We start from the raw sequence: 15,700 nt of genomic DNA, 5'->3' as shown, positions 1-15,700 counted from the left end.
CAGTGGTATGTAGATCTCTAGTGTTTCAGTAGTCTCGTTATTAGTTCTGTGGTGAAAATGTGTCTCAGGAAGTAGTGTTGCCCTGAATGCAATGATTCCTTTGAACTCAGTATTTTATTCCCATACTTGTTTAATTTCAATAGTTTTTTCATTTAATATTTGTTATATCCCAGTACTTATTTAAATTATGCTCCATGTATCCACCCTGGTTTGCAGATAAAGCCTAAAAGTCTAGGGCCTTTCCTTAAACACCTGATTTGTATTTCAACTTTCCTTGTAGGAGAAGCAACCATCGTAGGTGAGAATGAAACTTATCCCAGAGCTTTGCTACACTGGAACCGGGCCGCCTCACAAGGTGAGTGGTTGGTTAATTCTAGGATAAGAATTTTACCCAGGGACCTTTCTTTTGTTTTTTGTTTGTTTGTTTTTAATCTCACATAAAGATTAAATCATGCCATTCACCACTTTAAAATTAAGCAGAGTTACTAACTATAGTTTAACTTGTTTGCTTTCATGATTGGTATTCATTCTTAAAATGGAAGTTCCAGTCCCAGGGTTTCTAAGTTGAACTGCAAGGTCTTTATCGTACTGGACATTTATATCATACTATGCTTTACTCTTTGGTTTTTAGTTGGAGGCTAGTATGTTGTATTAAATGAGAACTGAATAGAACGTGTGATAGACTATAGGTGTAAAACCTAAGATTTCAGCCTTTCCCCACTGCTTTTTATTTGAATAGTTCTTTCTCACACATCCTACTCTCAACATCGTCTGCCTATCCCTTTCTCCAAGCCTAAACAATGGTCCAGTTGAATTATTTTATTTTATTATTTTTTTAATAAATTTATTTATTTTATTTATTACTGCGTGTGGGCTTTCTCTAGTTGCTGTGAGCAGGGGCTTCTCATCTTTGCCGTGCACAGGCTTCTCATTGCGGTGGCTTCTCTTGTTGTGGTTCGTGGGCTCTAGGCATGCAGGCTTCAGTAGTTGTGGCGCACGGGCTTAGTTGCTCTGCGGCATGTGGGGTCTTCCTGCACCAGGGATCAAACCCATGTCCCCTGCACCGGCAGGCGGACTCCTAATCAGTGCGCCACCAGGGAAGCCCCCAGTTGAATTATTTTAAAATGTTAAATGACAGAGTAGAGTGATTGATCATCTGAGGAGTATTATTAGTGAAATAGAGATTACACCCACTTTGTTTTACCTCTCCCTGACTATTACAAAAGCCTTCTTCAGAAGAGCAACCCTTCTAGTTAAATTTTTACTGAATTTCTATGTTGGCTGAAGAATTTGTTATAAAGTCTGTGTGTTACAAATTAACATTTAGTTTATATAAACATGTTAGCAGGAGGAGAAATAAGAGTTTGGTCTGTTTTCAACACACCTTATTTATCGGCAGTTTTGCATTTACCTTTTGTTTCAGGCTATACTGTGGCTAGAATTAAGCTTGGAGACTACCATTTCTATGGATTTGGCACTGACGTAGATTATGAGACGGCGTTTATTCATTATCGCCTAGCATCTGAGCAGCAGCACAGTGCACAAGCTATGTTTAACCTGGGATATATGCATGAGAAAGGACTAGGCATTAAACAGGTGAGTGTGACTTTGAAACAAATGTATGGATAATGTAATTGTGATTTGGGGGGAAACATCTTCATTTTTATAGGAAATAGGTTTGCTTTAGAATGTGCTCAGATTTTAGGTGCTAACTTAAGAGACAGTTTTGTAATATTTCAGAAGACTGCCCTGCATCTCTCTCATCCTCGAGCACACACACATATTGATATCTATCTACACTGTTATATTTAGGATATTAAGCCAAAGATAGATTCATGAAAACGGAAAAGCAGTGCTGCCTCTGTTGATAACTGCTGTTTGAGAAACTGTCCATCAATAGCCAAATTCTATCATTTCTAGATTATTTTGAAATGAATTTAATATATTCATTCTTTTACCTTCCTAATGAAGCCTAACGTTCTTTAGACCCGTGGTCTTAAGTTTTTGCCTGTGTACCCTTAAAATAATTTTGAAAAACTGTGTAACCTCTTGCACATTTTTAATTTGACATTTAAAATATCTCATCATAAGTTTCAAAGGGTCTAAGTCCTAGCTATTTTAAACACTAACATTTTTATAAATAAAATGACTAAATTACTTTAAGTACCAAAATAATTTGATAACCCCATTATTAATTTTTTAAAAATACACAGCAAATTCGTTAAATGAAAATAGTATCTTTTTCTTTTCTCCCTGAATTTATATTTTAGTCCATTATTCCCACAGAATTGTATACCAGTGTAATGTACTGATCACTGATCATGCTTATCTGAAACAAAAAAGTGTATAAATTCAAATTTGAATTTTATTTCCTGTGATTATAGGCTCTTAAGTATTAAGAAAAATTCTCGAGATATTATTAGCCATAGTTTGTCAGTTATTCATATACTATTGTTCTCATCAACTTCATAATATTATAAAATTTAATAAAATTTTTTGTCGTAATTATTGAAAATGTATCTTTTAATGAGATAAATAGAGCATTTTTAAAAATTAGCCTAAGTATCATGGAACAGGTTTACCATTAATTCTTGTTTTCATTTTATAAATATATGACTGGAACCTTGTTCACATAAATAAGTATATGGGAATGGGAAGAATTTTATTATAGTAAGGTCACTTAATTCTTTAAACTGCTTTAGAGTTATATGCTGTCTTGGTAGTTTGGGCTGCAGTGACAATACTATAGCACAGTGGCTTGAACGATAGGCATTTATTTCTCACAGTTCTGGAGACCGGGAAGTTGAAGATCAAGGTGCCAGCAGATTTGGTGTCTGGTGAAGGCCCTCTTCTCTCTGTGTCCTCTCAAGAGGAAAGAGCGAGAGAGAAGCAGCAAGCTCTTTAGGGATTCTGATAAGGACACTAATTCCGTTCATGAGAGCTCTACCCTTATGACCTCATCCAATCCTAATTACCTCTCAAAGGCCTCACTTCCTCATACCATCCCATTAGGGAGTAGGGTATCACATATGAATTTTGGGGATACACAAACATTTAGTCCATAACATATGCCAAAAATCAGACTGATCTGTCATTAAAATTATTTCTAATGATCTGTCACTTGATAACTTGGTTAAGCCTCTGTTCAGTTCTGTTGAAAGCAAAGATTTGGAAACTAGAGACTTGCAAAAGGAGGTGTTCCCTGATCACTGGACTCATACTTTCTCAGTTTCTGGGAGTGATGTCTAAAAGGCTTTCCCAAGGCTTATCAATAGCTAATGATACTCCTTGCTCATTCAGTCACTTAGAGACACTTTGTGACCTTATGTGCTTTTAAATCTAGAAGGTTGTTCATTTCATTTTGTTAATGCACTGTTTTTTGTCAGAGTGCTTTTTTATTTTATTACACTTGAGTATTTTAATTCCAATATGTAAGTTTTGATATTTTACATTTATATTAATATAAGATACTTGAATATAGTTTTATCAAGAATCTGGAGCTGCAGGCTGAGTGCGTTCAGTTCATGGACAATCTCTGCCATGTAACATAGTTGTTGAAGCCTCCCTGCATTGTCAGATCAGTCAGCCAAATCAGACTTAGTTTCTATCAGAAAGCCTGACTTTGTTAATTCAAATAAAAGTAATATGGGTTTGATGCCTAATGTAAAGATTACCCGTAAGTTATGGGTTTTATACGCTTAGTAATAATTTGCTAAAGACAATCAGAATTAAAGTAATGTAACAGTCTGTTTTTATAATAGGCTGTAAAACAAGAAAACAAGAAAATTAATCAGTGTGCTTTTCTCATAATTTAATTTGTAATGTAAAGCTTATACAAATTCTTATGAATAAAGACTATGATAAAAGGGATAGAATTCCTTTGATTAGCATTAGGGGAGGGAACCCTGGGATTCAGCTTTTAAGAATAATTAATCATGTATAAAAATCAGAATAATTTCATTCGTTTTTATAAGACATTATGATCACCTTTTCTTATGTTTTCTGTTTTTTTAAATAAAAGAGATACTCATACTCTAAAAGCTAATCAGTCCAGCATCCAGTATAGATAGAAAAATATTAAGTATTAAACAAGATGAGGATTGGTTATAATTGGAATAAATAATTCAGGATTTGATTGACAGATAAGATTTAATTACCCTATTGAATCATCCACACAGAGTCTGCAGATCACATAAAGTTTGATGCATGATCTTGAAAAATATACTTTTCCGTTATCATGAATCTTGAAAAATATACTTTTCCGTTTTCATGAATCTGTTTTTGGCTTAATATCCTAAATAACAGTGTAGATATCAATATGTGTGTGTGCTCGAGGATGAGAGAGATGCAGGGCAGTCTTCTGAAATATTACTACAAATAAAATTTGTTACATTTTTTAAAAAGTCAAAGACACTGACCATGCTGTTACTGTTATTTGAAGGTGCTCTTCTTTTTAACTAAAAGGATTCACCTTAGGGACAAGTATAGAGAATAGCTGAAAGTAACTGCTTATATTTAAATATGTAGAAAAAGTCAGTCTTAATATTTAGCCTTTCTTTCCCATGTCTCATGGAATTCTTACCTATGAGTTTGGTATTCTTTGACAGTAGTCAGGGGATGGGAGAAGTGAGGTTGTTAAATGAGAATTTTGCACCTCCCACCATCCCATTCTACCACTTATCTAAATGCAGAGCACTCCAACCTGGGCCAAAATTAGTAATGACTTGTTTTGCCCTTTATAGAAATACATCTAAGACAGGAAAACACAGGATGCAAGTCCCTTAACACTGTCCATGCATGCACCCCTTGGAAAACTTTGAGTATGTCTACCCCAGTTTGAAGATCACTGTTGCAGACTGAAACCAGGAATTGCTTACACTGACTGGTTTTAAGTAGGAAAATATTAACTTGAGACTTACAGGTCACCCCTGGAAGTCTCCAGGTTAACAGTGTTATGCATAGGTATATAGCTGTGTCCACCGTATCTGCACAGCAAGTGGGATGTCAGATCAGGGGAACACAAGTTAACTTTTAAATTTTTCAACTAAGTTTTTCAAAATTAAGCAGTTAGATAATTAAACAAATTTTACCTAATTAAAGCTTGGGTTTTTTTCTTTAGGTAAGGGAAATTTTAAAATGAAACTTGAAAGGTAAAATAAACTTTCCTAATATATAAATAGTAATTATTTTTACTTAGTTTAACAAGAAATGAACTTTGGTTTACTACCCGTATTATAGGATATTCACCTTGCAAAACGTTTTTATGACATGGCAGCGGAAGCCAGCCCAGATGCACAAGTACCAGTCTTCCTAGCACTCTGCAAATTGGGTATTGTCTATTTCTTGCAGTACATACGGGAAACAAATGTAAGTGGTCCATGTCTCTTTTAACTAAAATACAAATGATGTAACCTTCTCAGTCCACAGTTTCGTTTTTGCAAAGTTGGGGGAGGGGAGGAAGGACCTGCAAGTGTCTGGTCTCTTTCCTTCTTCCCAGATGAAGGGACCTCATCAGGTGAGGGATGAGTATAGCCACAAAGCACTTAACAGTTCCCAGGTAACATTTGACAATGGTTCCCAGTGCTAAAGCATTTTTCATTGGTGCAGATGTTTCCTGGTTTAGGGAAAACTGAGACTAAACCATGGCAATTTGAAATAGTAGTTAACTAATTCCAGTAAACATTAAATCAGATGACTGCCTAGCAGTGACTCAGACCAGCCCCTTAAAAAGAGAGTTTAAGACATGAAAAGAAGTGAACCTGAGAACCTGTCCAGGCTCTTGTACTTCAGATTCTCCTGATAGTGGAACATGTTAAAAATACCACTGAAACTATATTTTCTAAAAATACCTTGAATTATTTAAATATGCTTAATGATAGTACTTTGCTAGGAGATGGGTGGGTTACCCATTCTCTTCAAAACTACCAACTCTAGTTACCAACACAATGTTGGTTCTCTTGGGTTCTCCAGTTTTCTGTTTTGTTTACAGTACCTATCGTTCCTCCTAATGGATTCACTGGTGCAGCATTTAACTCTGAAAGTCCTAAAATGTATGCAAAAAGAAGGGCTATTTAACTTTAATTCACGCCAGACCAGAAAAGGATGATGTTTCAACCTTTTGTTAATATCTTTTAGAACAAGTTGATGCACCATTTCAGCACCAGATTCCGGAAGGGGCATTCCCTCTTTGTTACACAGATGTAAATTTAGTCCATGCTGCTTCAGCATCTATAAAGAGAAATTCGACAACTTCTCCCTTTTGCAGCCCTAGCACATGCACTGAGGTCCTCCACGTATAGGGCTCCAGAGGGCTGGAGATGGTGGCCTCTGTCCTCTTGATTGCTTATACATTTGTAATGTCAAATTTATAATTGTTCAATAGCGTGAGCCAGGGTATGCTGTACACTCCGTTAACTCAAAGGATCCTTGTTCCTTTAACTGAGAAGCTAACAGTGTGGCCGCCTGCTCTTTCTGTCTCAGGACTATTTCAGACCCTTGTCTCTCACAGCTTTCATTAGTAATAAACTACTGATAACAGTCTGGGATTTGGTCATGTATACACCACGTTAAGTTGTTGTGTTTCATACAGAAGTTCCAAGAAGACAATAAAATGCCCAGTAATCCTACCACCTAGATATTCCAACTTAAAAAAAAAAAAAAGAGTAATAAGTATTGATGGTAAGAAAGTCAAAAAATACAGAAAAACAAAGTCTCCTATTGTGGGTCCCACCCCAGGGAACACAGTGAATAGTTTGTTATAATTTTTTTTACAGAAAAATTTTAGCACCTGCACCTACAAATATTATATTATGGGGACCTTTTAAATGTAATTTTATTTAAACATAAAGGATTATGCCCCATATTTACTTTCTTTGTGGGTAAGCATCAGTCAGAAAATACCAGGAATAATTTAAGTGACACTAAAACAATTAAAATATCATAGATGAAGAAAATAACTTTTAAGTTCAATTTCAGTTGTTAAATATTTAGTTAAATCCTAACTAAAAAGCATTATTTGTTCAGCTATTGAATTTCTGAATTCCTGTCATCTTCAGTTACATGAGAGAAGTAGTAAAATAGCCCTGCTTTCATTAGAAGAGAGCTTTTTTAGCTAGTGTGTCAACACTAGAAATAGGTTATAGGTGAGGTGTGCCAAGATGCTGATTTCTGCCCCCCCTTGGTCCTCCATTGTCCCCAGTGTTTGTTTCAAATATTTCCTGCGAAAAATGGTTGGAAATCAGTGCGTTAGGTTACTGATGGAAAGGAACCATAGCTCTGGTCCTCAGACATTATTTTGAGTTTCAGTTGAAGGCTTTTAAAACTTTCTTTTTTTTTCAGTTGAACTCATTGTCTTTATATTTTTGTCTTGTTTTATCCTTAATTTTATTAGATTGGATCCTTTGTTAAAGTCTGGTGGGTTTTATTTTTATTTTTTGAATTGAAGTGTAGTTGATATACAATACTATATAGAGTTGCAGGTGTGCAATATAGTGACTCACAATTTTTATAGGTTATACTCCATTTACAGTTATAAAATAGTGGCTGTAATTCCCATGTTGTATGATGTATCCTTGTAGCTTATTTTATACCTAATAGTTTGTACCTCTTAGTCTCCTACCCCTATATTGCCGCTCCGCCTCTTCCCTCTCCCCACTGATGACCACTAGTTTGTTCTCTATATCTGAGCCTGCTTGTGTTTTGTTATATTCACTAGTTTGTTGTATTTTTTAGATTCTGCATATAAGTGATATCGTACACTATTTGTCTTTCTCTGTCTGACTTATTTCACTTAACATAATGCCCTCCGAGTCCATCCATTTTGCTGCAGATGGCAAAATTTCATTCTTTATTATGGCTGAGTAATGTTCCATTGTGTATATATGTACCACGTCTTCTTTATCCATTCATCTGTTGATGGACACTTAGGTTGCTTCCACATCTTGGCAATTATGAATAATGCTGCTATGAACATTGGGGTGCATGTATCTTTTAGAATTAGTGTTTCTGTTTTTTCGGATATATACCCAGGAGTGGAATTGCTGGGTCATATGGTAGTTCTGAGTTTAGTAAAACCCTTTTTTTTTGGAACACATTGCAAAATGTTACTAAAACCAATTGATATAATAAATTGTGTATTTATCTCTAATCTGTGATGTAACTTTCCTAGCTCCTTCTATTACATTTTAATGATCATAATGATTTTTATACTTTTCTCATTAAGCTTCGAGATCTGTTCACCCAGCTTGATATGGACCAGCTTTTGGGACCTGAGTGGGACCTTTACCTCATGACCATCATCGCATTGCTGTTGGGGACAGTTATCGCTTACAGGCAGAGGCAGCACCAGGACGTGCCTGTCCCCAGGCCCCCCGGGCCACGGCCAGCACCACCACAGCAGGAGGGGCCACCCGAGCAGCAGCCACCACAGTGACCCACGGCGGCCAGCCTTGACCAGTGACAAACAAGGAAATCGTTTACCAAGAACACTTGCATTTGATTTAGGACCTTGGATCAGTGGCCACCTCCTGGAAGAGGCACGAGGAAGCATTGAATTCCTAAAGCTGCTTAGAATCTGATGCCTTTATTTTCAGGGATAAGTAACTCTTACCTAAACTGAGTTGAATGTCCGTTTCAGTGCCGTATGGAATAACAACTCTCAGTGGCTCCCCTGCCCCCCCTTTTTTTTTCCTGGAAACATGTGAGACACTCAAGGTAATGTCTGCTGTGTCCAGCTATCTTTCTTGGGTCCTTTTGGTCATTCTTTCAATGTGCATAAGTTCTGTCAACCATCTTTAAGGTCTCATGCGTCGACACTAAAAACTGATCGATGTAAAAAGGAAAACCCAGTTAGTTGCAGATTTAACCTTAACATGTTTGAAAGTCTGAAAATAGAACTTGCCTTTTAAGTTAAAAAAAAAAAAGCCTTCTAAGTGTTTCAGAACTGCGATAACCGAGGAACTTTTACCAGGCCACATGCAAGTATACGTATTCAGCATATTTGTTACTTTAAAAGGCAAGGTTGGGAGGCTTCTTACTGTTGGTGATTGTCATACTTTATACCATACTTCTCTCCTTCAAAGACTGAAAGGCCATGTTAAAGAGTTTTATGTGAACTTCATTTCCTTGGAATGGAATATATAGAAAACATTGTGAACTGACTTCTTGAGCTAACACGTGAACTTGTCCCAAATTACTCAATGTAATTTGCTTGCTTGTTTTGAGTATACAGAGCCTTTATCTGGAAGCCAGAGGATGGACTAAAGGGGAGAGATTAGAAAACAATATTGAAGAACTCTGAGTGGGGTACCAGGATCACAGACACACTTTCCCAAAAGTTGAAGCATTTGCTCCCAGGATTTATTTTACTTTGCATTTCTTATTGCAAAAGAACAGACCACCCTCCTGAATTTTTAAAATATGTAATATTGTTGCCAAGCTATGGCATACAGTGACTACCATTACAATACTAACACTCAGAGAATCTGAGATGCATTAAAATCAGTGGTTGAGGAAAGCCAAAGCCTGTTTGTACTGTTCAGGGAGATTTTTATTTCTGCAGTTTGATGTTACAGTAGAAGATCAACCACTTGCTTAGCTTTTGTATTCACCACCCTCGCACTGTTAACATCAGGAAAATCAAGGCTATTACACTTCAGAATTGTCTGGTTAAGTACTACAGAAAACAACAACGACAGCAACAACAAAGAAAACAGAGAAGGTCACATACCACAAATGAAAAAATTAAAACTTCAACCAAATTGTATTCCTTTTTGTTGTCGGATGGCAGCGTTCACCAGCCTGTATCTGGCCTGAGACTCTCTTAGTGTGTGAGCAGGCTTTCTGTGCCTGCTGACCTCATCTGTTTATATTAATCTTTATACTCTTTTTCCATAACCCCTTATCTGCCAGAAAACTTGAAGAGTTGTAAGACTTTGGTTTTTGAAGTAGAGATTGTATTTAGAACTAGAGTGAATTAGTCTGTAATGAGCATGAAGGCTCTAAATGTGAAGTAGTGTGCTTTTTTGGTGTTTAGAGTATTATGAGAAACCTGGTAAGCAAACTTTCCTCCTAGATAATTGCTTCTAAATAGGAAGAGGTGATGACAGCGAGAACCATATGTATAAATGCAGATCTGAAAGGTAAGAAATTTTACCCTCAGAAGTGTCATGTTGCTTTGGGCAGCTCATGTAAATATTAAGACTTGTTTGATCTCTTACATTAGAGATTTGAGTACAGTCGGTACAGTATGTTGATGTCTTCACCCCTGCCTGTTCTCCCCCAACCTTCAAAATAAGTATGATCCACAGTAGCAACCACGCTTCATTTCGAAGGAACTGTTTTATTTAAAACTTGAACAACTAAACTTCCATGTTTTTCTACCATCCACCTAATTTTTCCTTTAGCAGCATTCTTATCTCTATCTTTACTTCCCTCTGTTAGTACTTTGAAAAAACATTTCTTAAAGCAGTGTGCACTACCCAGAGGCAGGTGGGAAAGCGTGGTCTTGTTCTCCAGGCAATAACTTCCCGGTAGTGTACCACTAGCCATGTCCTTTTTATTAATCTCCCAAATAGATCTTTTTCTTGGCTTTTGTCCACCTCCTGTTTTACCCTGGGTCATTTGCTACTGGAAATTTGAATGGTAAATTTAAAATAACTTCGTTCCTATGGCTTCATTTAAAGACTGTCTCAAAACACTTTGTTCCCTTTTTCATTCTGTACAAGAGACATGATACCTAAGCAAATAGGAACTGGGTTTGGTGTTTCTCCTAAAATAATGCTCAATACCTACCTAATCAAATGGCATCCATTTGAATAAAATGACAGTAACTAAAGCTAGTTAATGTCAGTGACATTAAACTAACTCCAGGATTCAGGAGTTTTAATGTTAGAATTTAGAGCTAGCAGAGTACGGCTTCATTTCTCCGTGGTAGCCCTTCTCTCCCGATCCCTTTTATAGCCTGTCTTCCTGCCTTCCAAGGTGATGACAGTAGTACTCTACTTAGCTTCTATTCTCTTGTGCATTTGGTTTCTTGGTTAGTCAACTGTTCCAGAGTCTTGAGACTATCTGTTTTGCTTTTTGTTTTATGTTAACAAAGGTAGCATTGGGGTTTGGGGTTTGGTTTGTTTTTTTTTTCCTTTTTGTTTTTGGAGCTTTTGTTTCTGTATTCTGGGTAAGGCTTATCTTATTTTTGGTTAATATCCAATGGCACAGAAAAATAAACCAAAAGGTTTCTTTTTTTCAGAATTCATTATTATTTAGATGAACTTGTGAGTCATTAATCTTAATACTGTTGAGGATGTGTTACCCTTCTGCATATAAGGTTAATTTGTGAGAGTTTTACTGCTAAGCCATTTTATCTCTGTACCATTGGGAAGTTGTAGAAACTTCTGCTGGTGATCTGGCCATGATCTGTTGCTTTATTTAATTAAGGAGCTGCTGTTGCCTCCAGGAAACTTAAGTATTTTGTATAAGCTTTTTTTTTCTCCCTTTCTTTGCTCCTCATGTTTGTTCTTCAAACCAGTGTTTGGAAGTATGCATGCAAGCCTATAAATGAAGACCACAGCTCTTCATGTGTGTAGCATGTGTATTATATTGTCTAGCTACATCTGCAGAAAACCTTTTTCAGAGGTTTGGACTAACATTTCACATGCACATTTCAAAACAAAAAGTGCTTCAGAGAAACAGCCCCTTTACCTACCAAGAAGAGCAACGTGGGCTACATTTGTCCCAATAACAGCTAGTGTTTGTTTTGAAAGTGAATTTAATTATGTTATACAATATTATGACTACAACTGTGCAAGAAATAAAGCAGAAGAAACTTCTATTTTCACGAAAATACTTTTCATTAGTCATTGCTCTCAAATGTAAATACAAAATTTCTGAATATCATATTGTCAGAGGCACTACCTGATTTTTAAATGTGTAGTAGTCCTCGAAAAGAAGCTAAATTTCTCCTTCCACTTGGTATTTCAAGAGAATTGAAAATATTCCAAGTAAAAATGATTTGTATTTTTAAAGTGACTATTTGCACAAGTAAAAACCTGATGTGTGCGTGAGAAGGATGTCTCGGTTGTGTGCAGGGTCACCTCTCATGCACCAGTTTTCATGTTTGGAATAACAAGATGACACTATTCTCTTTGATTTAAATAAAAAAATCATAATATTGATACGATCAAGGTGTAACCACTATCAATATTTAGGAGACGTTTTAAAAGACCGTAAGCTGGCATTGGAAAGAGCACCATGGTAGACTTTTTGTAAATTTATTTTGTATTTAATTAAATTCAATATAAAGGCTGGTGAAGTGTAATATAATTGTGTAAACAAATCCTGTTAATAGAGAGATGTACAGATTCGTTTTGTACTGTATCTTGAAACCTGTGAAATAAAGATTCCACCTCTGGTTATCCTGTATGCTATAACGTACCATGGCCAGGCACCTCTCCAGGCAGACTTTTTTTAAAACCTGAATCATTCAATTTTTTCATGAACCATTTTGGAAATTCAGAAACTTCTAGAAAGCATTGATTAGGGGCAGTTTGAATCCATCTTACATTTACTTTTAACTATTGAAATTCAGATTTCTATAAGTTGAATTTTATCCTGCAGAATATGAATTTGCTAAGACATGTTTCCCTTTTTAAATCTCTGAGATCTTTGACCTGAATCAGCCTGTGATATATAGTATGCGTATTCACTTTTATCCTGATTATGGTAAAACTTAGCTAAAGTTTGTTTATGCATTGTCTTTTCCCAGAAAGTTTTTAGGAGGGCTTACAGAGCTACATAACGGTGCAACACGACAAAATTTACATAGGATAAGTAAGTAAAGGGGAAACAAAGGAGAAAACAGTATTAAATCAGGAGTGAACTTTGTACACAAAATGCATGTTAGAACCAGGCTACAAATCTGGCCCTAACTTCCTAGCAGCCAACTCAAAAGAAATCGAGCTAAAATGTTCACCTTAGAAGCATCAGATCCTTGAAAAAGTTTGGATGATGCAGATTGTGGCAAGTGGAGAAATTGGGTCTCAAATTTTACTTCTGGGAGCATAGTCAGCCACCCAAGATGACTTTGACCTTGACTAAAATAAAAGTTTTGAGGAAGTTGGACATCGGAGCTGTAACATCAGCAGTTTGATCATTCAACCTGGAGTTGGGTGTGATGCCTATTTACCAGTTAGCCCCTTTCTGACAAGTCATTAAAATGAGTCCTTGGTCTTCACGGGATGCAACTTGATGAGAAACAGCTTCTCCCTTTTACCTTTATGACACTAATTTGGATTGGCTACACTAACCTTGAAATTTGCTTATACTGTGTCACGACATATACATAAATATATGCAAGTAAAAAATTAGAAATAGTTTCTGTAGTAGAAACTACAAAAAAAAAAAAAGATTTTTTTACTTTTTGGATATTTTCCAAATACTTGAAGAGTCAAGTGAAAAATAAAATGAGCTTTAGGATCTCCCAGTTCAAAAGGAGATGCTTCTGCATTAATGGATCTTGTATATTTCTTCCCATGTCATTTCCACCACTACTTAGAAAGCCATCAGATTGAACAAACTTGAGCAAAAACTCTGGTTTTCCTAGTGGCCAAACGTTTTCAGTCTGGATTAATTTATTTTAAACATGACCTAGTGTTAATGCTGAATTGTGTATTAAGTCCCACTTACAAAAACCCCACGTGATTTTTTTCTTATGTAAGTTGAGTCTAATATGGTCAGTTAATTGACTTGAGAACATTCATATAAATATTTTCTGGTTTTGCTCAGTCCAGTTTCCTTTTGCCCTCTCTCTACCTCCCAATAGAACTCTTATTTAGCCTCTCAGGATTGAAAAGAATTTCTCATAAGTCTTCTAAGTATTAGATATGAGATTTAAGTATCCTAAACAAGGATTCTGACTTTGAAGTTGTCACTGAGTTTTACATGATTCAAGATTTAAATGTGAACAACGGAAGCCTCCATTCTTGGAAACATTTATTTCAAGATGTGAAAGCACAGCTGTGAGTTTCAGAATTTGTGCATCTGGGTTTCCCCACTCTTCACCCATGCATTGCCTAAATTTTTTTTTCCTTAGGAAAATTTGATTAATTGACTCTTTTTGTTCTAAATGAAAACAAATAGAAACTAATCCCGATTGTGCAAGAGAGGAAGGGGAGGAAGTAGAGGGAATCATCCAGCTGGTCTTGTTTCCCTTGTACTAGTGAAGAATTTACTTGAATTTTCTTCAACCTATACAGATACTATTTTCTTTTGCATGCTATTTGGACAATGTTCTTTGGCTGGTAACATCTTACACGATGCATGGAAATTTACTGCCAGGACAGAGGTGAGAACAGCACACTGGTTTCCCTATAGTCCCTATTTTGACTCTAGATGAAATAAATGCTGTAAATGGAACTGTCCACACTGGAGCTGTGAACAACAGCCTTTATTATTTCAAAGGCAAGGAAAAAAGTAATTGAAGAAGCCTTAGATGTGTTAATTGGTATTTATATTTCATCACTCATTTAAGGCTTAAAAGTAATTAAAACTGCATAACTAATGCTTTTTGTACTCAAGTTCACTAAACCAAAGAAGGAACCTATTAGGTCTCACCGGGCACAGTGAACTAAGCTAGGAACTGGACATTTATACCTTAAAGCAGTGAAGTAGAAGAAAGGCCTGTGAACTGGGATGAAACCCCAGCCTCAGCTACAGAAAAACTACACTGCATCCCAGTAGACCTATTGCCACTAATGAAAGGGGCTTTTTAATTACGAGTCACTATTCCAGTGCCAGAGTCATGATGACAGATTGGACAGATGCACAGGGATGGACCTATACACAACCTCCACGGCCTATAGTTGGGTCTTGCATTCCCGACAGGTTCTCCCGTTGACCCTCCTGAGTTGCCTAATCCCTTCATAAAAGCGATTAGGGATCAGTCCTGCCCCCAGTGAATGGCGCTGAAATGGAAAGGAAGAAAGGAAGGATGCCATAGCAAGGGGAGAAAAGCTCTGGACTGGGCTCTAGTCCTCACGGTGAGTGGATGGTCTTGGGCAAACCGCTCATTTTATCAAGAGGCTGCTTGCACTGGATGGTCATTAAGGTCTTGCCAGCCCTCGGAGGTTTTAAATGCCAAAAGCAATTGAGTAGACATTTTTTTCAATAACCAGCTAGCCTGAGAGAACCTCGCACTTGGCACTCAGTTTGGGGTTTTGGAAAACTTAGGTCACCATGAAGTCCATCTGGATGTAGGTGTACTTCCTGTTCTGATATCAGATGCCCTAAATATCAAACCTGGGTTTGAGCAAACTGCAATTTTTCTTTGGTGACCTTATATCCCTTTAAGGCTAAAAGCTTTAGGAAGTGGAGGCTGTCTTCCTGTGAAGAGACTTGAGAAGGAGAGCAGAGTATTACAAGGGGGAGTCCAATGGATTATGAGGCCTTGAGCCTTGTAATCTTCTGTTACAGGGTTTATGCCTTGAAGGGCTTCTTTCTTTATAGGATATTGATTAATTCTGGGAAGAAGTTTTGAAGGATCTATTTGAATCTTGATGGGAGGTGGACTGCAAAATTTGCCCATATCAGTTGGAGATTTTGCCCACAAGGAGTGTGGTAGCTGATTCAATAGGGACAAATTATCAGTGTTTCCAGAATCAGTATAATAGCGTCAGAGATGGAGCAAGGGTCCAGAGATGTCAAATGG

General features: G+C 36.7%; 1 protein-coding gene across 5 annotated transcripts in view; it reads left to right on the top strand.

Moving 5' to 3' along the window:
• Positions 1 to 12,410, top strand: part of SEL1L (SEL1L adaptor subunit of SYVN1 ubiquitin ligase) — a 56,628-nt gene extending 44,218 nt beyond the window's left edge. For 4 of the 5 annotated variants that reach the window (XM_022576378.2, XM_089908060.1, XM_089908057.1 and 1 more), the window contains 4 exons: positions 281 to 355; positions 1,424 to 1,596; positions 5,239 to 5,367; positions 8,222 to 12,410. In XM_022576378.2, the coding sequence (XP_022432086.1) occupies positions 281 to 355; positions 1,424 to 1,596; positions 5,239 to 5,367; positions 8,222 to 8,431 (587 nt within the window). In that variant the 3' untranslated portion in view covers positions 8,432 to 12,410. The remainder of the gene's footprint in view (positions 1 to 280; positions 356 to 1,423; positions 1,597 to 5,238; positions 5,368 to 8,221) is intronic. The other variant, XM_089908059.1, reaches the window with a different exon arrangement.
• Positions 12,411 to 15,700: the final 3,290 nt, after the last annotated feature.

Source organism: Delphinapterus leucas, chromosome 2 (genome assembly GCF_059928025.1).
Source record: "Delphinapterus leucas isolate spDelLeu-1000000601 "Yukka" chromosome 2, BTC_Dleu_Yukka2, whole genome shotgun sequence".
Taxonomy (NCBI): Eukaryota; Metazoa; Chordata; class Mammalia; order Artiodactyla; family Monodontidae; genus Delphinapterus; species Delphinapterus leucas.
Note: the sequence above shows the minus strand (reverse complement) of the source record. Positions and strands in the feature narration are given on the sequence as shown.